Source organism: Amyelois transitella, chromosome 12 (genome assembly GCF_032362555.1).
Source record: "Amyelois transitella isolate CPQ chromosome 12, ilAmyTran1.1, whole genome shotgun sequence".
Taxonomy (NCBI): Eukaryota; Metazoa; Arthropoda; class Insecta; order Lepidoptera; family Pyralidae; genus Amyelois; species Amyelois transitella.
In genome coordinates, this window is record NC_083515.1 from 10,939,662 (window position 1) to 10,964,834 (window position 25,173).

The 25,173-nt window shown below is 38.4% G+C and overlaps 3 protein-coding genes across 3 annotated transcripts; 1 reads left to right on the plus strand and 2 right to left on the minus strand.

The window, feature by feature from the left end:
- Window positions 1–878: 878 nt before the first annotated feature.
- Window positions 879–3,585, plus strand: LOC106136346 (uncharacterized). The gene is made up of 4 exons (XM_060946931.1): window positions 879–981; window positions 1,363–1,482; window positions 2,474–2,641; window positions 3,475–3,585. The coding sequence occupies exons 1-4, from the start codon at window positions 907–909 to the stop codon at window positions 3,583–3,585; spliced, it is 474 nt and encodes a 157-aa protein (XP_060802914.1). The 5' UTR covers window positions 879–906.
- Window positions 3,586–5,257: 1,672 nt separating this feature from the next.
- LOC106136345 (uncharacterized) lies at window positions 5,258–8,242 on the minus strand. The gene is made up of 4 exons (XM_013336871.2): window positions 8,187–8,242; window positions 6,913–7,030; window positions 6,139–6,310; window positions 5,258–5,445 (listed from the first exon to the last, which is right to left on the minus strand). The coding sequence occupies exons 1-4, from the start codon at window positions 8,240–8,242 to the stop codon at window positions 5,258–5,260; spliced, it is 534 nt and encodes a 177-aa protein (XP_013192325.2).
- A 680-nt stretch (window positions 8,243–8,922) lies between these two features.
- On the minus strand, window positions 8,923–14,089 carry LOC106136344 (uncharacterized). The gene is made up of 6 exons (XM_013336869.2): window positions 13,982–14,089; window positions 13,112–13,303; window positions 11,971–12,112; window positions 11,051–11,173; window positions 10,322–10,454; window positions 8,923–8,986 (listed from the first exon to the last, which is right to left on the minus strand). The coding sequence occupies exons 1-6, from the start codon at window positions 14,087–14,089 to the stop codon at window positions 8,923–8,925; spliced, it is 762 nt and encodes a 253-aa protein (XP_013192323.2).
- Between the last annotated feature and the right edge of the window lie 11,084 nt (window positions 14,090–25,173).

The window sequence follows — 25,173 nt, forward strand, 5'->3', positions numbered from 1 at the left end:
AATATGTAGTTTGATAGTGTGTATTTTCATTAATTTGTTAAAATAAGCGGCCATACTGAAATAATAATTGTACGAGTAGTTTATCAAGACGATGTATTCCTTACATACATACAAACAACTCTAGTGTAGTTTGTTCCGCCGCTTCTTCTACACATGCGCTTTGGAAGCGGTAGTAGTTATAATTTAAGGGTATGTACTGTACGTCAATAAATGATACCTTTTGTCCAATTTTAAAAATTAATCATTCTATTCTAAACACATGTATGTATATTGTATGTATATATAAAAAATACATAAAATAGGACACTAATTGACTGACAAAAAACACTGCCCTGCGCTATGTAAGGATTTCCTAATATTTCCCGCGGGCACGGAATTACGCTTACAAAAATCCAGGATTTACGCTACAAGGAAAAATCAATGATCCATCCACAACTTTGTTAAAATCAATAAATAAATAGTTGATAACGATATTGATTTATGTTATGACTATTGCGAAATTGAGATAAGAAATTAAATGGACTGTTAATTATAGTATGATAAATACATTTGCAATACATAATTTCCTGTAACTACAGTTCACAAATAGAAATTTATTAATCGTATAACTGTAGATATCTATTAATGGATGCAACCTACTTGTTCATATTTTGTTTTGAAAATTTACTACCTTTACTTTTGTTACTTTCTTTTTTCACAAAAACAGACAAAGAAATATAAGGTTGAAAATTAGAAAAAGGAAAATCCGACTCACACTTGACCGAATTCAATCTGACAAAAGACCAAAGACATATTACGTCTCAAAAACATCTGTCAGTAAACATCTATAATTTTACATCAAATTTTACATCTATTTTCATGTCTCAGAAAAAGGATATTAAAGGTTACCCATCCTAAATCGGTCCGATGCCCTCGTTGCTTACCATCAGCATTTACAACGTCCACCACGTCATTGCAAGATTTATCAGATTATACAGACAGGTTTTGACATGTTTTTTTTTGTTATTGTTCCTAAATCATGACAGATAACCTTGGGATTCTTCATGTAGGCAATGGGGCTTCTTTTAATCATAAACATACAAACGTTGAACGTTTATACATTATCGATCAATACATACATACATACATACATATAATCACGTCTATATCCCTTGCGGGGTAGACAGAGCCAACAGTCTCTCCCATGGATGTTGTAAAAGGCTACTATGGGGTAGGCTTATAAACTTGGGATTCTTCTTTTAGGCGATGGGCTAAAAGCCAAATAGCTGAACGTGGCCTATCAGTGTTTTCAAACTGTTGGCTCTGTGTACCCCGCAAGGGATATAGACGTGTGTATATGTATGTATGTGTATCAATTTATAGGTACAAGTGATATCAGATTGCCTGACATTCGCGTGTTCTCTCCTCTGCTGCCAGTGCTGGGCCATGCTGCCTGAGAACCCTCGTGATGTTGAAGACAAACCCTCGCATGAGGGTTTCATAGTAAGTTTGTTTGTTAGTCTCATACATACGTATGTATGAGATTCAAATAACAGTGACTGTACGTAGGTACATATATTGTGTTTGTAACAGGGAACAAAATAATATCCTATCTATTCAAATATTACTATTAAAAATAAATAAAATCCATTTATTTCAGGCTTCTGATAGGCCCATAAAACAAGAGAAATAACAAAATCATCCATATTCACATTAAAATCAATCAAGTTATGTACTCCATTTTAAATCAAATTAATTCACTAGCATCAAAATTTCATTTAGTCATAATAAATTAATTCATTATACTCGTAATACGTCAAACATCAATTATTATTAAATTTCTAAACTTTAGGTTATTGAGATGAGGTCAGGTCAGGAGTTCACTAAAGCAGGTAAGCTTTCAGTCAGGTTTTTAATCGAAGCGACTCCCATCTGAGCTCCGCAACCTTTGCAGGTAAACCTAACCCATATTGGATCCGTGGTTACACATCCAGTTGCTTGAATGTGCAGGTTTCCTCGCTAAGTTTCCCCTCACTGTAAGAGCACCCGTATTTCCTGTAGGTCCGATAATCATATATTTATTTATACGTAAACATAAATATCCCTTGCGGGGTAGACAGAGCCAACAGTCTTGAAAAGACTTATAGGCCACGTTCAGCTGTTTGGCTTAAAGAAAGAATTGAAACTCAAATAGTGACAGGTTGCTAGCCCATCGCCTAAAAGAAGAATCGCAAGTTTTATAAGCCTATCATTTAGTCGCCTTTTACGACATCCATGGGACAGAGATAGAGTGGTCCTATTCTTTTTACTATTGGTGCCGGGAACCACACGGACACGGAACGGACGGAACACATTATTTATACATACATACATACATACATATGGTCACGTCTATATCCCTTGTGGGCTAGACAGAGCCAACAGTCTTGAAAAGACTGAATGGCCACGTTCAGCTATGTGGCCACATTATTTATACGTATATTATATATTGTAGATCTTGCCACAACACGTTATAGACGAGCGGAAAGCATGCGGCGATCGACTGAAACAGAATTTGATAGACTTCAGCCCCCAAAAAGAAGACACTGAGGAGGTCCAGAAAAAATGCGTAGCGTTCTGGAGGAGAGAGAACCATGAAACTGTTAAGGATAATAATGATTCAGTAAGGAAACGACTTCTGCGGCCTCTTCACCGCCCAGGGCTATACTAATATTATAAAGCTGAAAAGTTTGTTTGTTTGAACGCGCTAATCTCAGGAAGTACTGGTTCGAATTGAAAAATGCTCTTTGTGTGGAATAGACCATTTATCGAGGAAGGCTTTAGGTTATATAATATCACGCTGCAACTTTTAGGAGCAATAATGGAAAATGTAAAAAAAAAACGAGGAAAATTATTCATCCTTGAGGGCTTCAATGATGCCCAAAATAACTATTCCACGCAAACGAAGTCGCGGGCACAGCTAGTACCTAAGTTATATTCATAACTTCATTCATTCATCACTTCATGCAAGCTCGTCGGTTTCGGGTACTCTTGACCAGACCTTTTGCTAGAACGTCTCCGATTTGATCAAGGTACGTTCGTCTAGGCCTTCCCACTCCAACAGTCCCATTCACACTCCCTTTGTGTATTTGCTTAGTCAACCTGTTTTCATTCATCCTCTCGACATGACCAAACACATAGTTCTGTATTATTTTACTAGCTCTGCCCGCGACTTCGACCGCATGGAATAGTCAATTTGGGCATCATTGAAGCCCCCAAGGATGAATAACTTTCTCCGTTGTTTTTCACATTTTCCATTATTTCTTCGCTTCTAATAGTCGTAGCGTGATGTTATATAGCCTAAAGCCTTCCTCAATAAATGGTGTATTCAACACAAAGAGAATTTTTCAATTCGAACCAGTAGTTCCTGAGATTACCGCGTTCAAACAAACAAACTATTCAGCTTTATAATATTAGTATAGATTTCACCAATAATTGTGATTGTCTTGGTTTTAGGCTCAGCTTCACCACGAAGACCCTAATGCTACAGTTACCAACACAGTTGTCACGTCTCGAGGTGATGAGTTACCAGCTGTCCACGCCAAGGCGACCAATAAAAGTAAGTGACATCCACGTGTGCCGTGTGGTTCCCGGCACCAGTACAAAAAAGAATAGGATCACTCGCGTCTCTTTTCCATGGATATCGTAAAAGGCGACTAAGGGATAGGCTTACAAACTTGGGATTCATTTTTTTAGGCGATGTGCTAGCAACCTGTCACTATTTGAATCTCAATTCTATCGTTAAGCCATTTTGAAAATAAATCTATTCTATTCTAATCAAAAGTCGTCCAAAATGGCGTAAGTTAACAAGAAAAGCCGACCCTACGTAGGTAACACAAGAGAAGGAGGAAGTCATCTCTGGGATTCTTTCATAATTAATTCCAAATCTTTTTTTTAACTAACATACATACATATAATCACGTCTATATCCCTTGCGGGGTAGACATAGCCAACAGTCTTGAAAACACTGATAGGCCACGTTCAGCTATTCGGCTTTAAGATAGAATTGAGATTCAAATAGTGACAGTTTGCTAGCCCATCGTCTAAAAGAAGAATCCCAAGTTTATAAGCCTACCCCTTAGTCGCTCTTTACGACATCCATGGGAGAGAGATGGAGTGGTCCTATCCTTTTTCTATTGGTGCCGGTTTTATAACTAACCTACTTGTTATTACAGATCTGGTCTTACAAACTCCAGCGAGTGTGAAGGATCCTTGTTCGAGTCGAAGTTAAAATAAAGTCTCGTTTTGTTTTGTAAAGTATTTTGTTTTTTATTGTTTTTTTTTTAATACATAAAATGTACCCAAGTATAAAGAGTTTCACTGAATACGGTACCCTAAAATCGTCGTAACTTATCACAGGATGTAGGGCAATTGCAAAAGTATTTGCCAAGTTGTGTGACTGTATAGGCTAAAATAGGAACATTCATTTCTATATATCGTTTCGTTCTTTTAGGTGATGGGCTAGCAACCTGTCACTATTCGAATCTCAATTCTATCATTAAGCCAAACAGCTAAACGTGGCCGATCAGTCTTTTCAAGGCTGACAGCTCTGTCTAACCCGCAAGGGATAAAGACGTGATTATTATGTATGTACTAGCTGTGACCGCGACTTCGTCCGCGTGGAATAGTTATTTTAGCCATCATTGAAGCCCTCAAGGATGAATAATTTTCCCCGTTTTTTTCACATTTTTCATTATTTCTTCGCTCCTTATAGTTGCAGCATGATGTTATATAGCCTTAAGCCTTCCTCGATAAATGGTATATTCGACGCAAAAAGAGTTTTTCAATTCGAACCAGTTGTCCCTGAGATTAGCGCGTTCAAACAAACAAACTCTTCAGCTTTATAATATTACTATAGATGTGTATACGACAAAATTTCCTTCCACACCACCCAAACCTTATCACATTTTTATTAAAAAAAACGCATACATACATATGGTCACGTCTATATCCCTTGCGGGGTAGACAGAGCCAACAGTCCTGAAAAGACTGAATGGCCACGTTCAGCTATTTGGCATAATGATAGAATTGAGATTCAAATAGTGACAGGTTGCTAGTCCATCGCCTAAAAAAGAATCCCAAGTTTGTAAGCCTATCCCTTATTCGCCTTTTACGACATCCATGGGAAAGAGATGCGAGTGGTCCTATTCTTTTTTGTATTAGTGCCGGGAACCACACGGGAATTATTATGTATAAAAAAAATGTCTCATGTCTTGTAATTATTTATTAATCCCACCAATCACGGTTTGTCATACATAATCCTCATTTCCTGATAAGTGCTCCTGACCCGGGAATCGAACTCGCGCATGTCGCTCTTCCGCCGCGCCGACCGCTCCTCGTCATGCAGCATGTAACTGCCGACGCTGCATGGACAGCATGGACCGCATGAACAGAAAGCGCAGCATGCTTGCACCATGTCCCATGCCCCTGAAATATATATATATATATATATATATAAAGAAAGAGGCGTGATTTTATGTATGTATGTATGTATATATATATATATACATACATACATACATAAAAATATATATGTATATATGTATATATATATATATACATACATACATACATAAAAATCACGCCTCTTTCCCGGAGGGGTAGGCAGAGACTACCTCTTTCCACTTGCCACGATCTCTGCATACTTCCCTACTACTTTACTATATACATATATGTCATGTAATCACGTCTTTATTTCTTACGGGGTAGATTGCCGTGTGGTTTCCGGCACCATTAGAAAAGAAAGAATAGGATCACTCCATCTCTTTTCCATGGATGTCGTAAAAAGCGACTAAGGGATAAGCTTATAAACTTGGCATTCTTCTTTTAGGCGACAGACTAGCAACCTGCAACTATTTGAATTTCAATTCTATCATTAAGCCAAACAGCCAAACGTGGCCTATCAGTCTTTTTAAGATTGCTCAACCTACTTACATATAATCACGTCCATATCCCTTGCGGGGTAGACAGAGCCAACAGTCTTCGACACCGACGCTCTCAACTTTATACCACTAGACTTTTTAAAAAAAGGCCAATTCTAAATCACACTCAACTTTATACCACAAGACTTTTAAAAAAAGGCCAATTCTAAATCACACTCTATCAGACATAGGATCTCACCGTTCTGCTTGGCTATTTCCACGTATCTCAAGTAGGGAGTTTCCACGTGGTCATCTACAGGTGCTTGGCAAACACGCACCACATTTGGTGGCGGCGCGAGCGCATCTCGCTCGTTTATGATGACGTGACGTGTCCGCCCGAACAATGGACACGGGCTGTTTGGGAACACTTTCTGGAATAAAATAATATTAACCTCTATATTTGGAAACTGTTCTTCTACTCTTCGGTGTTTTTTTTCGTAAGAAAATAATTTCAAATTAACTTATATGATTCTTCTAATTCTAAATCTTTGACAGAATTTATCAGAATAGAATAATGGTTCGTACCCATAGTCCCTGCCTCAGTCAGGTCATTTTTGGTCTAAATCTGGACAGAAGGATTAAAAACTCTTTAAAATATACCAACAAACCAAAAAACCTTTAAGAACTTCACACCTAAAATTTGTTTAAAACGTTAAGGTCTCACCTGTAAATATGACGGCCTCTGTTGCGCAGCGGTAGTACGCTTGTCTGTAACACCGGAGGTCCCGGGTTCGAATCCCGGCCAGGATTATATTTTTAGGCTTTATTATGAAATATACTTGAGTTAGTATATCGTAACACAAGTCTCGAACTTACTTCGAGGCTAACTCAATATGTATTAATATAATTTGTCCCGTATATATTTATTTATCTATTTAATATTCTTTTCTGTAGTATGTGGCATTATATGTATGTATTTACAATAAACCTTTAGTGTGACTCCAGCTATTTTCCTCTAAGTGGTGGTACTTACAGTAGGACATCTCCTAAAGCACAGCGGCTGTGGTTTTCTGTCCAGAAGCAGTTCAGCCGACGTGTTCTGGGTCTTCCCCTTCCATTGGCGGCGACGACTTTTGCACACGGGCCGGCACCTGGTCATTATCATAAACATCATAGTGCCGTGTGGTTCCCGGCACCAATACATAAAAGAATAGGACCACTCCATCTCTTTACCATGGATGTCGTAAAAGGCGACTAAGGAATAGGCTTACAAACTTGGGATTCTTTTTTAGGCGATGGGCTAGCAACCTGTCACTATTTGAATCTTAATTCTATCATTAAGCCAAGCAGCCGAACGTGGCCTATTAGTCTTTTGACTGTCGGCTCTGTATACCCCGCAAGGGATATAGACGTGACCATATGTATGTATGTATGTATCATCTGTATGATAGTGGAAAGAGGTAGTCATTGCCTACCCCTCCGGGAAAGAGGCGTGATTTTATGTATGTATCATCTGTAGTTAGCTACTAGTGTAGCTGAGCTAAGACCTTACCTGATAGGACCTTACTACTCCATGTTGGCACTGTTGAACCGGGAAGGCCTAAACGAACGTACCTTGATCAAATACGAGACGTTCTAGCAAAAGGTCTGGTCAAGAGTACCCGAAACCGACGAGCACGCATGAAGAGAGTAATGAATGTGGATGAAGCGAAAGAAGTATGCAGGGATCGTGGCAACTGGCAAAGATCTGCCTACCCCTCCAAGAAAGAGGAGTGATTTGTGTATGAATGTATGTACCACTCCATCACTTTCCCGTGGATGTTGTAAAAGGCGCCCATAAACTTGGGATTCTTCTTTTAGGCGATGGGCTAGCAACTTGACACTATCTGAATCTCAACGGCACTTTGTGGAAAAACCTTACCTGGATTACCAGGATCAGGGTGAAAAGGCCCACCACGGATTCCTCTCTAGAGAGATGAAGATTTAACGAATTATGTAATGAATGATTTACGTTAAGAAGAAGAGAGGACTTGTGAGAGTGCCGTGTGGTTTCCGGCACCAATAGGAAAAAAATAGGACATCGATGGATGTCGTAAAAGGTGACTAAGGGATAAGCTTATAAACTTGGGATTCTTTCTTAAGGCGACAGGCTAGCAACCTGTCACTATTTGAATCTCAATTCTATTACTAAGCCAAGCAGCCGAACGTGGCCTATTAGCCTTTTTAAGACTGTCGGCTCTGTATACCCCGCAAGGGATATAGACGTGATTATATGTATGTCGTATGTATGTAGAAGAGAGGACTTACTTGCACTTTCCTTCCGCTTCTTTGGAATTTCGATCGAATTTGGGCAACTGTAACATGGTTCTTGACTGAATGATGAAATTTTAATTCAGTTCGTAATGTTATTCTTGTTTTTTTTCTGCATTTTGCATATCAGTGTCCGATGACGATGATTTTGTATCCTCAGTTTTACAATTAGACTGGGGTTTTAATGATTTACGAACTTTAAAATTCTGTGATTTTGAAAATAAAACTATTCTATTTTGTAATTGAAGCCTTGAATTTTAGATTAAATTCAAGATGTAAGATTTTGTTTCCGTCAAACAGATTACCTTAAACTTTCCTATCACTGTCATGGACTGGTATGTTTATTATTTCAAGTTATTATACCATGTTTACCTCTTTCGATTTGAGGTTTTATTATGATAGCTTTGCTTATTCAAGGTTACAAATGAAACTTGAAGAAAGTTCAGTTAATCTGTATAGGTATATCTGTAGAAGGACTGTGATGCCTCGAACTAAGCTTATACAAGATATTAATTATGTTAAGTATTTCATGAACTGCTTGACGTAGATTGTCGGATCAGCTCGGCGATGTTCTAAGGAGGCCTTGATTCAGGAGAAGGTAAATAAAGCAAGATAAAAGAAAAACTAAAATAGTAACTAGTTTAATAAAATCTAACAAACAACTAGCGATACAAACTAATACACTCTAGAAACTTGTAAACACGTGACTATAAAACGTCTGAGTTCACTCGGACTAGACTTTTCTTTGCATGACACTGTGGATCAAGGTGACGACGCGGCCTGGTGGCTCCATTGACCTGAAAAATTGGCACAGAATTAAAAAATGATCCCACTCAAGAAACTTTTTACAAAACCGCTTGCCGTTCCAGTAATAATGTTGTTATACCCTACTGGGTTCATGTTGCACCCATTATTATACCAGTGACTATTGTAGTAAATGTACAAAATGACATGCAATAAATGAATTGAATTGAAAAAAAGGGAACTAACTTGTGAAGTATCAAGACCGAAAAGCAATAAAGCCCTGCATAACTGGTGTCAAAAATTGTAACAGTCATAATCAAACCTCTGCTTGAGATAAGCTCATACAATCCAGGTGCTTCGTACATATTTAAAAAACAGTGTAAGATGGACCAGGAAAATGGTAAGCGACCCAAGATTCCCAACGTGCTTGCTGAGCTTCTTCTTCTTCTGCTTAAATTTAAGAGCTAACTCTTGTCGGTGGAGTTAAGTGGAGGGATTCATCTCCTTTCTCTCTTTTTTTATTTGTTGGTTTGTTGTTATCTTTACTTTTTGCTTATTTGATCAAATTATTTTAATCTTGATCTTTATCTTCCTCTCTTTTTATAAATTTTACCTTCTACTATAGTTTTAAAAAAACATTTTGTCGTATTAAATGGCCTATCATTTTCCATCTCCTATTTTCTAAAGTTTTTAAAATGATGTTTCTTTTCTTACTCTGAATAACTTCTTCATTTGTGATTTTTAACTTGCCTAGCTAGTTGACTTAGAATGGAATTAAGATTTAGAAAAAGTTACAGGATACTAGATTTTGACCTTTTCTCCAAAATGTCCAATTTGATGAAGGATGTTCGTCTTAGCCTTCTCTTTTTACACTCGCCTGGCTTCATTCATTTCCTCAATATGACCAAACCAACGAAACATTCCATTTATTATACATGAATAAAAAATAACTTATCTAACATACATACATACATACATACATATGATCACGTCTATATCCCTTGCGGGGTAGACAGAGCCAACAGTCTTGAAAAGACTGAATGGCCACGTTCAGCTATTTGGCTTAATGATAGAACCGAGATTCAAATAGTGACAGGTTGCTAGCCCATCGCCTAAAAGAGGAATCCTAAGTTTATAAGCCTATCCCTTAGTCGCCTTTTACGACATCCATGGGAAAGAGATGGAGTGGTCCTATTCTTTTTTATCTAACATACTAACATTTTAAATGTTGTTATTGTTGAACATGATTAGTGAATTTGTAACAAATCAGTGTAAACAACTACTTTGGAAGAGCGGGCTCTCCAAACACAAGTATTTTATACTTAAATGGAGGACCCAATCATATATGAGCTATTAAAAAAAAAAGAGTGAAATAAATAAAGATATACTTCGGATGGTTGACGTCCCACTTTGTCATGCCTTCGCACATACTCCTCACTTGGTCTGAGGAAGGCGGGGCCGCCTCTGGAGGCTTCTTTCTCTTGCATTTGCATCTGCGGCCTCGTCCGCAGTAGCACATTCCTGAAATTAACATAATTTTCTTACCAGTCAGTAAAAAAAAAAATTTAGAATACTCCACCTGCTGTTCTTTCGTCGTATTAACCATTTATTAGACCTTGACGAAACTTATTGGACACCCGATATACCTCTATATGTCTTCCCGATTGTAAGCTACAACTATAATACAAATCTGTAGTTGGGAACAAATTTGTAAATTTCTCCCGTTTAAAAATCTCTGGAACAGAGGATACATTTACAAAAGTGGGCTTAAATTATTGCAAGCAGTGGTCGTACCAAATTTTATTACTTGCAAGCTGTCTAAAAAACAGACAACCAATGTGCCGTGTGGTTCCCGGCACCAATACAAAAAAGAATAGGACCACTCCATCTCTTTCCCATGGATGTCGTAAAAGGCGACTAAGGTATAGGCTTACAAACTTAGGATTCCTTTTTAGGCGATGGGCTAGCAACCTGTCACTATTTGAATCTCAATTCTATCATAAAGCCAAATAGCTGAACGTGGCCATTCAGTCTTTTCAAGACTGTTTGCTCTTACCCCCCAAGGGATATACCTAGACGTGACCATATGTATGTATGTATGTATGTATGTTTCTTACCAGCATCATACGTTTTCTTTTTGGTTGTCTTTGATTTGGTCACTTCATTCTCAATGTACTCCCTGGAACCGAGAGGGCAGAACCGCTGCGGCATCTTCGCCTCGAATGATTTGTCAATCATGCCTGCAATACAATTAATAATTGGTTCAAATTATATCCGAATTAGACTTAGCTTGTCGTAAGCTGCAGCTTAATTGTCTTCATTAAATAGTCAAAGTCTAAGAGTAAGCCCGCTGGAAGTGTCTCTTTCAGCAATATTACTGCCAAATCGTTATCAATTTCATCCGTATGTCTTCTCTTCATTCACAGAGCAGAAGTTACAGCAATCTTTCTCTCGGCTTTAATCCCGGATACATCATCACCTCTCTGGAGAAGAGCCTGGGATGCCAATTTTGACCATGACCATGGACTAAGTAAATAAGGTTTTACACGAAGCAACAGGCCCGTCCACCTGACCTCCGCAACCTTTGCACGGGAACCCAACCCATTTTAGATCATGGAAGCAGATCCTGCCCTAATCTTTAACAACTTAAGAGCAAAGACTCAGCTGGGTTTCATGCTAAATTCCAACATGTGGTTCCAGGTACCAATAAAAAAAAAGAATACAATCCATCTCTTTCCCATAGATGTCGTAAAAGGCGACTAAGGGATAGGCTTGGTATTCTTCTTTTAGGCGACGGGCTAGCAACCTGTCACTTTTTGAATCTCAATTCTATCATTAAGCCAAATAGCTGAACGTGGTTATTCAGTCTTTTCGAGACTGTTGGCTCTGTCTACCCCGCAAGGAATATACACGTGACCATATGTATGTATGTATGTCTCTCTCTCTCTCTATCTATCAATAACTTAAAAGCAAAGGTTCAGCTGGTTTTAATGCTAAATTCTAAGCTAGAGCTACAAATTTTCCAACTAATACCTACCTTCTCTGCTGACGAAATCTAGCATGGAGACGGCAGTGTGCTCTCTCAGCACCGGTTCCTCTTCCAGGTCACCTTCGAACACATTCTCTGTGGGCGTGGTATGTTTTGAAGATGTCGAAGTGCTGGGATACATTTGTGGATCCTGAAATCATGTTTTTGGATAAAATTCCGTGGTATCCCAACCAACTAAAATTAAAAAATGCAAAAGTGAGTTTATTTGTTTGTTTGTTACCTCATCACGGGTAATCTAGTGAATTAATCTTCTTGTAAGATCACGTATTTATAATTATGAGGTCCTGGTGAAAGCTAGATTCCCGTGGGATTTAAAAAAAACCTGTATTCTTTTATAGGTGGCGCGGTGGTGGTAATAGAGATTCAAATATAATAACGATAATATACCGGCATAGCATACCTTGTGGTTCCCGGCTATCTATACTAATTTTATAAAGCTGAAGAGTATGTTTGTTTGTTTATTTGAACGCGCCAATCCCAGGAACTACTGGTTCGAATTTTTCATTCTATTTGTGTTGAATTGAACATTTATCGAGGAAGGCTTTAGGCTATTTTACATTACGCTGCAACTATTAGGAGCGAAGAAATAATGAAAATTTAAAAAAAAACAGGGAAAATGATTCACCCTTGAGGGATTCAATGATGCCCAAAATAACTATTCCACGCGGACGGAGTCGCGGGCACAGCTAGTGGCTAATAAAATAATTGTGACGTTCGACGTTATTGAAGAAAATGCTGCTGTGCAGTTTGTTACTTTGAAAGCGGCAGTTAACTTAAGTAATTTATTTGACCAATGTTGTGAAACCATAATGATATATGACGATTATTAAGTGATATTTGAAAATTCCTATAATGAATAAAAATTTCGAATTTGAAAAATCTTGAGATTCTTCTTTTAGTCGGTGGACTAGCAATATTTATTTAATTTCAATTTCATCATTAATCAACACAACCGAATGTGGCTTTCCATCTTTTCAATACTATCGGCTCTGTTTACCCCGCAAGGGATACAGACGTGGTTATATGTAATATACGTAACAGAGATCGTGGAAAGTGGAAAGAGGTAGTCTCTGCCTACCCCTCCGTGAAAGAGGCGTGATTTTATGTTTGTATGTATGTATGTACGTACCGACATAACCATCAGATGATGTATCTCCGGGTGGTTCTCGATCAACTCCCAGAACGCACAGCATTTCTTCTGTACAAACTCATTGTCGGTCTCGTTATGAGTGAAGTCTATCATCAAGTGCTGAGCCGACTGCGGCTCCCCGCATGAACCTTCGCCGAATACGCTGAAGTAGGCACCAGACTCTGTACTGCCCTGTAATTAATCTATACTTATTATTTTATAATAAACTAGCTGTGCCCGCGATTTTGTCCGCGTGGAATAGTTGTTTTGAGCATCATTGAAGCCCTCAAGGATGAATAATTTTCCCCGTTTTGTTATCACATTTTCCATTATTTCTTCGCTTCTTATAGTTGCAGCGTGTTGTTTTAAAGCCTAAAGCCTTCCTCGATAAATGGTCTATTCAACACAAAAATAATTTTTCCATTCGAACCATTAATTCCTGAGATTAGAGCATTCAAACAAACAAACAACCTCTTCAGCTTTATAATATTAGTATAGATTTTATTTGTGCCGTGTGGTTACCGGGACTAATATAAAAAAACGAATAGGATCACTCGCATCTCTTTCCCATGGATGTCGTAAAAAGGGATAGGCTTATAAACTTGGGATTCTTCGTTCAGGCGATGAGCTAGCAATCAGTCATTATTTGAATTTCAATTCTATCATTACACCAAACTCTGCCTCTGCGGTCTCCCCTGCGCCCCTCTTCACTATCCGGGAACATAATATGCGAGCGCGCGCGTGCGCACCCAAGTCGAGTAGCCCCTATCCCCTTGCGGATTGCCCGCAAAAAAACTTCGTCATTAATTTTGGAGACTTTTGGTTGTCACGATATGGGAGCTATGTTTCTCTGCAGTCCACTGTACTCACCTTCAGTGGATCTTCAGGATAATCATCACCGATTCGTTCATTGGAATCCGTGCGTAAGTTTGAGCACGCCGAAGTCGCGTCTAATCTTGTTGGACTATAATAAGACATTGGACAATATCAAATCAATGAAATAAACTAAGGAACATATTGGCAGGAACTTTTTTGAATAGATTTGAATATGTTATAATTAAGCGGTTACTTTAAGACCTGTTACAAAATTGGTTGATTGAATCAAAACGTCATAATTCAATCAAATTATTAAAAAAAAATGTATGATCAGACACTGTTAATATACAACCTTTAAAAGGTCACACTTCCTCCTGGCTTTAGTCCAGGTTGCATCCTGACCTCTCTGGAGAAGAGCCCGGGGTATACCTCTGACCATCGATCCTGGATTGGCTGAGTCAGGTTTTCATACGAAGCAACTTCCATCTTACCTCCGCAACCGTTGCAAGTGTGGCGACATTTATACGCCACAAGTCATGAAAATAAAAAATAAAAACACGCGACGCTATCAGTCAAAAAATATAAATCGCGCAAGCAAAGTTTTCACGGATTGGAGCATATATACAACCTCCGACACAACATCGTCTGTCGCGCGGTTCCCCAGGCGTCACACCAGCCTGGCGAAAGATCTTCCCTTTGGTGGCGGTCGAGCTGAATCATCGCTCCCGCTACATAAGTAAACCTAATCCTTATTGGATCCAAAAGGTCACATTGTTTTAGTTAGAAACCTTAAATTATTCTCTTTCGTATTTTTAATATTAGTTCGGATTATCTCCGACTAATAAATAAGTATTTTTCTTAAGGGATAGGCTTACAAACTTGGGATTCTTTTTCAGGCGATGGGCTAGCAACCTGTCACTATTTGTATCTCAATTCTAACATTAATCCAAATAGCTGAACGTGGCCATTCAGTCTTTTCAAGACTGTTGGCTCTGTCTACCCCGCAAGGGATATAGACGTGACCATGTATGTATGTGTATGTATTTTTCTTATAGAAGTACAAGTGGACTTGTTCTGTTCACATCAAAACTACACAATTCTGAGTCGCGATCAATCAAACATTGTATGATCGTCCATCAAGTGAAACTAGTGTTCAACTCTTACACTTTCCCAACTAATTATTTTATTTATAGAAATTATATCTAGAATGATTGGTATCTACTTTTACTCATCTTCAGGTCTTCACAAGACTTTTATATTTACTAGCTTTGGGCATTTGCCCATGAGAATTTCCAGAATATAGCCTTTGTTAAACCTGAAACTTTCATACCATCCTCCAAATATCATCAAAGACGGTCCAGTAGTGTTTCTGTGAAAACATTACAAATCTTTTTCTTTGTCGTTAACTTTTTTCCACTCTTTGCGAGGGGTTTGAATAGAAAACATTACAAATATACATATAAAAACACAAATGTATAAAGCTATAAATTTAGGTAGTCACTATTTGAATCTCAATTATATTATTAAGCCAAACAGCTGAACGTGGCCACCTGATCAGTCTTTTCAGGACTCCTTCTACCCCGCAAGAGATATAGACGAGATTTTTTTAAAACTGTGTTATTCAGTAAGGTTTTTCATGAAGTTTATAAATTATGTTACTCGTTATAATATTTATGAGCAAAATTGACATAAATACGCGTCAATAAAAAGTCAATCACGCACAGATATCAATCACGAGTTCTTAGATTCAATAAATCAATAACACGAAGCTGTATAAAAGCCTTAGATCCTTGTTTAGCATTGGTCTGGGAAAAGCAAATCAAACATAGACATTCCTATTGTTCAGTCAGTAACTGCTAATATTTCGATAACAATATCTCCAATTTAAGCGACGTATCGACAGAAAAAATCATGTTTTTGAGTACAAGCGGCGCAGAATATGCTACACTCAAATGTAAAATACTAAATAACGATGAGAATTTACCAGCAAATTTCCAAAATTCAATCCCCGCTAAAGTCGATTCAGTCAAAGTTGCGGTACTCAAAGCTTCTGATTTGACAAATAATGATCTCAGTCACCCGGGAACTAATAGTAGTGATAAAGAAGAAAATGAAAATGACTCTGATTCTACAGATGATAAGGATTTTGGTGAAGCTGAATGTGGAGAACCGTCCGCAACACAGCGTTTAACAATTGACTTTACTTTGTCTAATGAAGACACGGAGTTCACTCAACAGAAGTGCTGTGATTTTTGGAATTTCATAAACAGTATGCCACAATTGCACCATTTGATGGTGATTCCTGTAAGTATACATACATACATATGGTCACGTCTATATCCCTTGCGGGGTAGACAGAGCCAACAGTCTTGAAAAGACTGAATGGCCACGTTCAGCTATTTGGCTTAATGATAGAATTGAGATACAAATAGTGACAGGTTGCGAGCCCGTAGTCTAAAAAAGAATTCCAAGTTTGTAAGCTTATCTCTTAGTCGCCTTTTACGACAGCCATGGGAAAGAGATGGAGTGGTCCTATTCTTTTTTGTATTGATGCCGGGAACCACACGGCAATATACATAAATACATACATATGCCCACGTCTATATATATATATATCTCTTGCGGGGTAGACAGAGCCGACTGTCTTGAAAAGTCTGAATGGCCACGTTCAGCTATTTGGCTTAATGATAGAATTGAGATTCAACTAGTGACAGGTTGCGAGCCCGTAGTCTAAAAAAAGAATCCCAAGTTTGTAAGCCTATCTCTCGCCTTTAACGACATCCATGGGAAAGAGATGGACTGGACCTATTCTTTTTTGTACTGGTGCCGGGAACCACACGGCAAACCGGCGGTGGCAAAGACGATATAAGGTATTGATTTCAGGAACCAGAAGATATAGCAGGTGCCGTAAGAGACGAGGTACCGGGCAAACCTACTTCTCCTGAGACTATCTCTGAACGTTACGATTCTGCAGTTGATGCTTTGCAAAAAGCAGCTGATGGTAAAGTTACTGTCTTTTAAATAATTAATAAATAGACCTATTCATGATCAATACGATTCGGTTAAAGTTTTAACGTTTTCAGAAGACCAGCTATATACTAATGCGGTTGCCTTCTGAGAGTAGGTAAATGTTATTAAAATCAGCAAATAACTGAAATCAGTAATGAAATGTTAGTTTATTTAGAACACTAACATACATTAATACATACATACGGTCACGTCTATATCCTTTGTGGGGTAGACATAGCCAACAGTCTTGAAAAGACTGATAGGCCACGTTCAGCTATTTGGCTGCATGATAGAATTGAGATTCTCAGAGAATTCTTATAGAACACTAAAGTCAGTTTATTTGGCAACTGATTCATTCCAGTCAGTTGTACGTGAAATGATTTACAAGTTTAACTGCAATATTCGTACGTGCGGAATGCCAGACATTCAATTATCGGGGACGCTTCTACGAATCGTCATTAATATGCACACATTCGCTGCAAAATATGTTAAGAATGGAAATGCGTGCATCTGTTTTTTCTACTGTGGTTCCCGGCACCAATACCAAAAAGAATAGGACCATTCCATCTTTTTTTCCATGTTTTTCGTAAAAGGCGACTAAGGAATAGACTTATAAACTTGGGATTCTTCTTTAAGGCGATGGGCTAGCAACTTGTTATATTTGAATCTCAATTTAGTCTGTAAGCCAAACGGCTGAACGTGGCCTATCAGTATTATCTAGACTGTTGGCTCAGTCTTCCCCGCAAGGCATATAGACCTGATTATATGTATGTATGTATAACAGTAATACTTTTTGTCCATATTAATCTAATTATGATTGTTCTTATGCGTGTCTTGTAGTCACAAATACATGATCGAAGCTTGTAGCAAACTATTTATGTTTTCCACACTGTAAGTGCTTTTAGATTTTGAAGTGGTGACCTCTCTGCTTTATTCTTAATGTAAGTATTCATACGCAGTCCAGCATACATAATTGCCGGCCGTTTCTTGGGAATTTCAATGAAGATTCAGTCAATGCGGGTAGATTTTCTAAAGCAAATACTGATTGTGATGTTGGGGTCGCTAATTCGTTTTCAATTCAAAATCTTTATTGCGTATCATGAAGTACATCAGTTGAATTACAGTTACTGCTTATAAATAGGTACAATATGAACCCTGTTGGGCATCGCAATTTCAAAATAATATAGAACGGCGAGCAGGTTTATGTTTATATTATCTACACTAATATTATAAAGAGGAAAACTTTGTTGGTGGTTGTAATGAATAGGCTCAAAAACTACTGGACCGATTTAAAAAATTCTTTCACCACTCGAAAGCTACATTATCCACGAGTAACATAGACTATATTTTATTTTGGAAAAAAATAGGGTTCCGTAATATATTTGGATTTTTCGGACACAAACTGAAAAAAATCAACCAAAAAGTTACTTATTTTGCGTACGCTGCCTAAACTACAAAAGATAGAACCATAAAATGTTTTAATTAATTGTAGATCTTAAAAATATCTACAAAAAAGTCCGCGACACACTATACCTATCTATGTCGAGTGAGGCACAATAACCACATTTTTATTTCAAAATCTTGAATTTTTTTGGTCTACATTTAAACGCGTTTTTTTACTCATGCTATTAATCCTTATCAAAATAAATAATTTCATCAATAAGTACAGTTTATGTAGATAATATTTGGTCTGTGAATGATAAAAATTGGACGTTTGGTTTTGAAGTTGTGGTGAAATTAAAATATTACGATTTCTGCTGCACGGCCCGGGACTGTAGGCAGAAGTGACACTTTTGCCGGGAGCAAGACTTAGTTAGCCGCTTTGCGGGCGGTCCTTTAGTTAGTTCTAATAGAGATATATTTAGTATCGGCTGTGCATCCGTGCGAAGCCGGGGCGGGTCGCTAGTATTGAATATAACAAATGTTATTTGCAAATGTTAATTAAAGGTAAATGTTATTAATATAATGTGGATGAAGCGAAGGAAGTGTGCAGAGATGGTGGCAAGTGGAAAGAGGTAGTCTCTGCCTACCCCTCCGGGAAAGAGGCGTGATTTTATGTATGTATGTATGTAGATGATATTTTTCACACAGGCCCCGTTCCTTCGGCTTTCGTGTCCAAGCAGCCCAACATTTGCCGCGACCCAGGCCACCACAGCTACTGCCATGGCTCGTCCGATGAACTGCACAAGGATATGATGGAGCTACGAAAACGCGCCAAAGGTTTCATATTTCATTTTCTTTAGAACTTGACTTTAATCGAAGCTTCAAACCGTAACATTCTTGTACATACATACATGCATATGGTCATGTCTATATCCCTTGCGGGATAGACAGAGCCGACAGTCTTGAAAAGACCGAATGGCCACGTTCAGCTATTTGGCTTAATGATAGAATTGAGATTCAAATAGTGACAGGTTGCTAGTTCATCGCCTAAAAAAAAGAATCCTAATTTTTAAGCCTATTCCTTAGTCGCCTTTTACGACATCCATGGGAAAGAGATGGAGCGGCCCTATTCTTTTTTTTGTATTGGTGCCGGGAACCACACGGCACAAACATTCTTGTATCTTCTAGTATAAACTCTTTTAACTGACTGACAGACTACGCACAGCGCAAACCGCTGGGTCTTTTTTATTTATTTATTTGGATATTTATTTGTGCCGTGTGGTTCCCGGCACCATTACAAAAAGAATAAAACCACTCCATCTCTTTTCCATAGATGTCGTAAAAGGCGACTAAGGGATAGGCTTATAAACTTGGGATTCCTCTTTTAGGCGATGGGCTAGCAACCTGTCACTATTTGAATCTCAATTCTATCGTTAAGCCAAATAGCTGAACGTGGCCATTTAGTCTTTTCAACACTGTTGGCTCTGTCTACCCCGCAAGGGATATAGACGTGACCATATATATGTATTTATTTGGAAGAACAACAACCGCTTACAAACAATAGCGCCACATATGAGATTGACATGTAGAATTTGAGACTTAAAATTTGTAATGTAGACACCTTATGCGGTTTAGGTCTGCGGTGTACAAAGGGAGGATTTCCCGATATTTAATTTCCCGAGATTTTTCAGTTCTTAAGGGCAGTGTACAAGTTTTCACACACACTGTTATTATACTGCATTTTCGACGACAAATGAATGAAACTTCTTTAAAAAAGACAACAAATTTACAAACAAAACTTCCTCTGAAATTCCGCTATGCTAAAAGGCCAATTTCCATCTGCCTTTAACTTTGATCCAGGTTCAGGCAACTCAAGTAATAAAATGGTACCTAAAACTTCAAAAGCCCCCATTTCGAGCAACTATGCGTGCTGTTCTGAAGAAAAACTAGGTAAAACATCCTGCTGAAAACACAATAGGTTTATTGGCAACAAATTTCAATAGCATTTTTAGAATTAAGAAGTGCCTAAGAACGAGTTTCGGATTCATTCGCGTGAAAAAAACCGCGAGCGAATTAACGTACCTTTTTTTTTAGTTTGAGTAAGATTGACCTCAATCTGCCTCTACCTCTTGTTTTTTCTACAAGAGGTAGTAGGCTTATAAAATTGCGACTCTTTTTTTTAGGCGATGGGCTAGCAACCTGTCACTATTTAGATCTCAAGTCCATCGTTAAGCCGAGCAGCTGAATGTGGCCATTCAGTCTTCGGGTCTATTGGCTCTGTCTACCCCGTAAGGGATATAGACGTGACTATATGTATGTATGTAGTAAACAAGACGAGGGCAAAAAGATGGTGCACGCAAACTCAAAAATAGTACCTATTCACTCTTGTCTTGAAAATCCCTAAATTGTATGTCGGGAATAAAATAAACGGTATGATGGGAATGTATCGGGGAAGAGAGATGTGGGCCGTACTTATGAAAACATCTTTAGTGCCGATTATCATAAATTGTGCCGGACCACTCCATCTCTTTCCCATGGATGTCGTAAAAGGCGACTAAGAGATAGGCTATATACTTGGGATTCCTTATTTAGGCAATCGGCTAGAAACCTGTCACTATTTAAATCTCAATTCTATTATTAGGCCAAGCAGCTGAGCGTGTCCTTTCATTCTTTTGACGACTGTTGGCTCTGTCCACCCCGCGTGGGATATGGCCGTGATTGTATATTACGTATCTACGAGTATACTAATATTATAAAGCTGAAGAGTTTGTTTGTTGTTTGAACGCGCTAATCTCAGGAACTAATTTCAGGTTCAAATTGAAAAAATATTTTTGCGTTGAATAGACCGTTTATCGAGAAAGGCTTTAGGCTATAGGCTATATAACATCACATTACAACTATAAGGAGCAAAGTAATAATGAAAAAGGTGATAAAAACGGGGAAAATTTTTCATTCTTGAGGGCTTCAATGATACCCAAAATAACTATTCCACGCGGACGAAATCGTGGGCACAGCTAGTGTTATTACATACATACATACATACATACATTATAATCACGTCTATATCCCTTGCGGGGTAGACAGAGCCTACAGTCTTGTAAAGACTGATAGGCCACGTTCAGCTATTTGGCTTTAAGATAGGATTGAGATTCAAATAGAGACAGTTTGCTAGCCCATCGGCTTAAAGAAGAATCCCAAGTGTATAAGTTCCCTTAGTCGCCTTTTACGACATCCATGGGAAAGAGATGAAGTGGTCCTATTCTTTTTTGTATTGTTGCCGGGAACCATATTATGTAGTTAAAATGTTACTATACTATTATAAAGGCGAAAGTTTGTATGGATGTATGGATGTTTGTTACTCTTTCACGCAAAAACTACTGAACCGATTACCATGAAATTTGGTATGTAGGTAGCTGAAGACCCAGAATAACACATAGGCTACTTTTTATCCCAGAGTTCCCGCGGGATTGATAGGGTTTCCATGCGGACGAAGTCGCGGGCGGCCTCTAGTGTTATTATGTAGTTAAAATGTTCGTGCAAATAGATGAGCCATTACCAAACACCACATATAAAGTCAAACGTCATGTCGAGTACTACATTCTAGGAAATAATACTAAATGATACCATTATCTTTAGCCACGTGACGGCCAATGCTTCATCGAATTTCCAGCTTTATTACCTGCTTCTTAAGGTCCGATTCTGGAACTCTTTCGGCAGTGACAAGATGCTCATTTGTTTGTGAAACTTCAAACCCTATTCGCAGCATTGCAAAGTTCAATTTTATGTGTCATGTCGAAGTGCATTTCCGTGAACGGTCTCAGGTTAACTGTGTTTAAAATATGCAAAGCTCATCTCAGGAAGCGAGTGCATTTGCAGTGATATATGTCGGATGGAAATGGCCGATATCTATACTAATATTATGAAGCTGAAGAGTTTGTTTGTTTGTTTGAACGCGCTAATCGCAGGAACTACTGGTCCTAATTAAAAAATTCTTTTTGTGTTTAATAGATCATTTATCGAGGTAGGCTTTAGGATATCTTTCATCACACTGCAATCCTTGAGGGCTTCAATGGTGCCCAAAATTACTATTCCACGTGAACGAAGTCGCGAATAATTTTCCCCGTGTTTTCACATTTTCCATTATTTCTTTGCTCCTAATAGTAGCAGCGCGATGTTATATAGCCTAAAGCCTTCTTTGATAAATGGTCTATTCAAAACAAAAAGAATTTTTCAATTCGAACCAGTAGTTCCTGAAATTAGCGCGTTCAAACAAACAAGTTCTTCAGCTACATAATATTAGTATATATTAGAATAGATATATAGGCCCTATCCCTTAGTCGCTTTTTACGACATCCATGGTAAAGAGACGCAGTGGTCCTGTTCTTTTTCTACTGGTGCCGGGAACCACACGGCACTAATATACATACATACATACATAAAATCACGCCTCTTTCCCGGAGGGGTAGGCAGAGTCTACCTCTTTCCACTTGCCACGATCTCGGCATACTTCCTTCGCTTCATCCACATTCATAACTCTCTTCATACAAACTCGGCGGTTTCGGCACTAATATATGTATATATAAAAAAAACAAGCCTCTCGCTAACCTAAACTACATATATTATTTAACATGCGTTATTTCAAACAGCATTCTTGTCGCATCCAGTTTTTGCTCTCGCGCCGAACATTTTGCTGCGCTAAGACGTGCTTCTTGCATAATTGTTGACACGAATCCCGCACGACACAGCTATCCACTCCAATCGACTGAGTGTGGGCAACATCAATAACAAGTTTATTTATTTCAGTTTCTTTTATTACATACGTGTAGGTACATACTGTTTAGATAGATAGATAGATAATTCATTTATTTGATTTGCTACACACAATTTACAATTTCATATGAAATACAAATTATATAGGGTGTGAGTTGCAGCAATACAAAAAGGTCACAACTCAACGAATTTATTGCTGTAGAGCAATACGCTGATTTTCAGTTATGACCTAGGTGCACCTAGAAACACACAAGTTTTTATAAAGTATCCTACTAATATTATAAATGCGAAAGTGTGTATGTCAAGATGTCAGTATGGTTGTTTGTTACTCTTTCACGCAAAAACTACTGAAGCGATAACGATGAAATTTGGTGTGTAGGTAGCTGAAGGCCAAGAATAACATAGTATAGGCTACTTTTTATCCCGGAGTCCCCGCGGATGATTCCACGCGGACGAAGTCGCGGGCGGTCTCTAGTTAATCATAATTATTTTATCAACTCGTTGAACATATAAAAAACAATTTTGGAATATTTTACAAAAGGGAGGGATGGAGAGGAGGATGTTTTACTCAATAAAAGTTGTGACACAAGCATCTATAGTCCAATGTTCCCGCGGGATTGATAGAGTTTCCATGCAGACGTAGACTAGTGTCACACACACAGAGTAGTGTCATAAAGTAACCTCTTCATAGGCTTCTTCTTGTTCCTCCTGGCTTTTGTCCCGGTTGCATCCTTACGAGGTAGACAGAGCCAACAGTCTTGAGAAGACTGAAAGGCCACGTTCAGCAGCTTTATGATAGAATTGAATGTCAGACTGCTTACCCATCGCTATATTTAAACACTAGAGGCCGCCCGCGACTTCGTTCGCGTGGAATCATTCCGCGGGGACTCCGAGGTAAAAATTGGCCTATATATTATTCTGGGTCTTCAGTTACCTACATACCAAATTTCATCGTAATCGGTTCAGTAGTTTTTGCGTGAAAGAGTAACAAACATCCATACTCATAAACTTTTGCATTTATAATATTAGTAGGATATCACAAACAAACAAAGCCTAAATGGAAATAAAGGATAAATACTACTCTGTCAAGAAAGTAGCAGGAAAAGATCAATAATACACAAACTGTTTGTTATTCATCCAAATTTATTTTATCACCTTCAAAATATGCTCCTTTAGAAACGATACACTTACGCCAACGAATAATCCAATCATCAAAACATTTTTTAAACGCTGTTTCCGGAATTGAGGTCAGTTCTCGCCGCGAATTTTCTTTTATGTCTTCTACCGATTGAAAACGGGTGCCACGAAGTGGTAATTTGAGTTTAGGAAAAAGAAAAAAGTCGGCTGGAGCCATATCTGGTGAATATGGTGGTTACTCGATGGTATTTGTTGAGTGTTTGGTTAAAAATTCGTTCACAATGATGGCCTTGTGCGAAGGTGCATTATCATGGTGCAAAATCCAAGAATTTTCTTTCCACAAATCTGGCCTTTTTCGTCGGATTTGCTCTCTTAAACGCCGCATAACACTCAAATAATATTCCTTATTTACCGTTTGACCTTCCGGCAAGAATTCCGAGTGCACAACACCGCGATAGTCAAAGAAAACAGTCAACATGACTTTGACTTTTGAACGACTTTGGCGTGGTTTTTTCGGTTTCGGTTCAGTTGGAAGGCGCCACTCCGAAGCTTGTTGACTAGTTTGCATGTCAAACTCGTAAACCCACGTCTCGTCACCAGTAACAATGCGTTTCATGAATGTTGGGTCGGAATTGACTCGTTCTAGCATGTCCTCAGCGACTCTCATGCGATTGAGTTTTTGAAAAAAATTCAGGTCTTTTGGGACTAGCCGAGCGGCAACATGATTCATACCCAAATTATTAGTTAAAATGGTACGGATCGACTCGTGAGATACAGAAAGTTCGGTGGCTATCTCTCTCAAAGTTGAATGAGGATTTTCAGTCACTATTTCCTTCACTTTTGCGATGTTAACTTCAGTTGCAGACGTTGATGGCCTACCAGAGCGAGGCAAATCTTCCATCACATCTCGACCGCTTTTGAACGCTTTGTACCACTCATAAGCACGA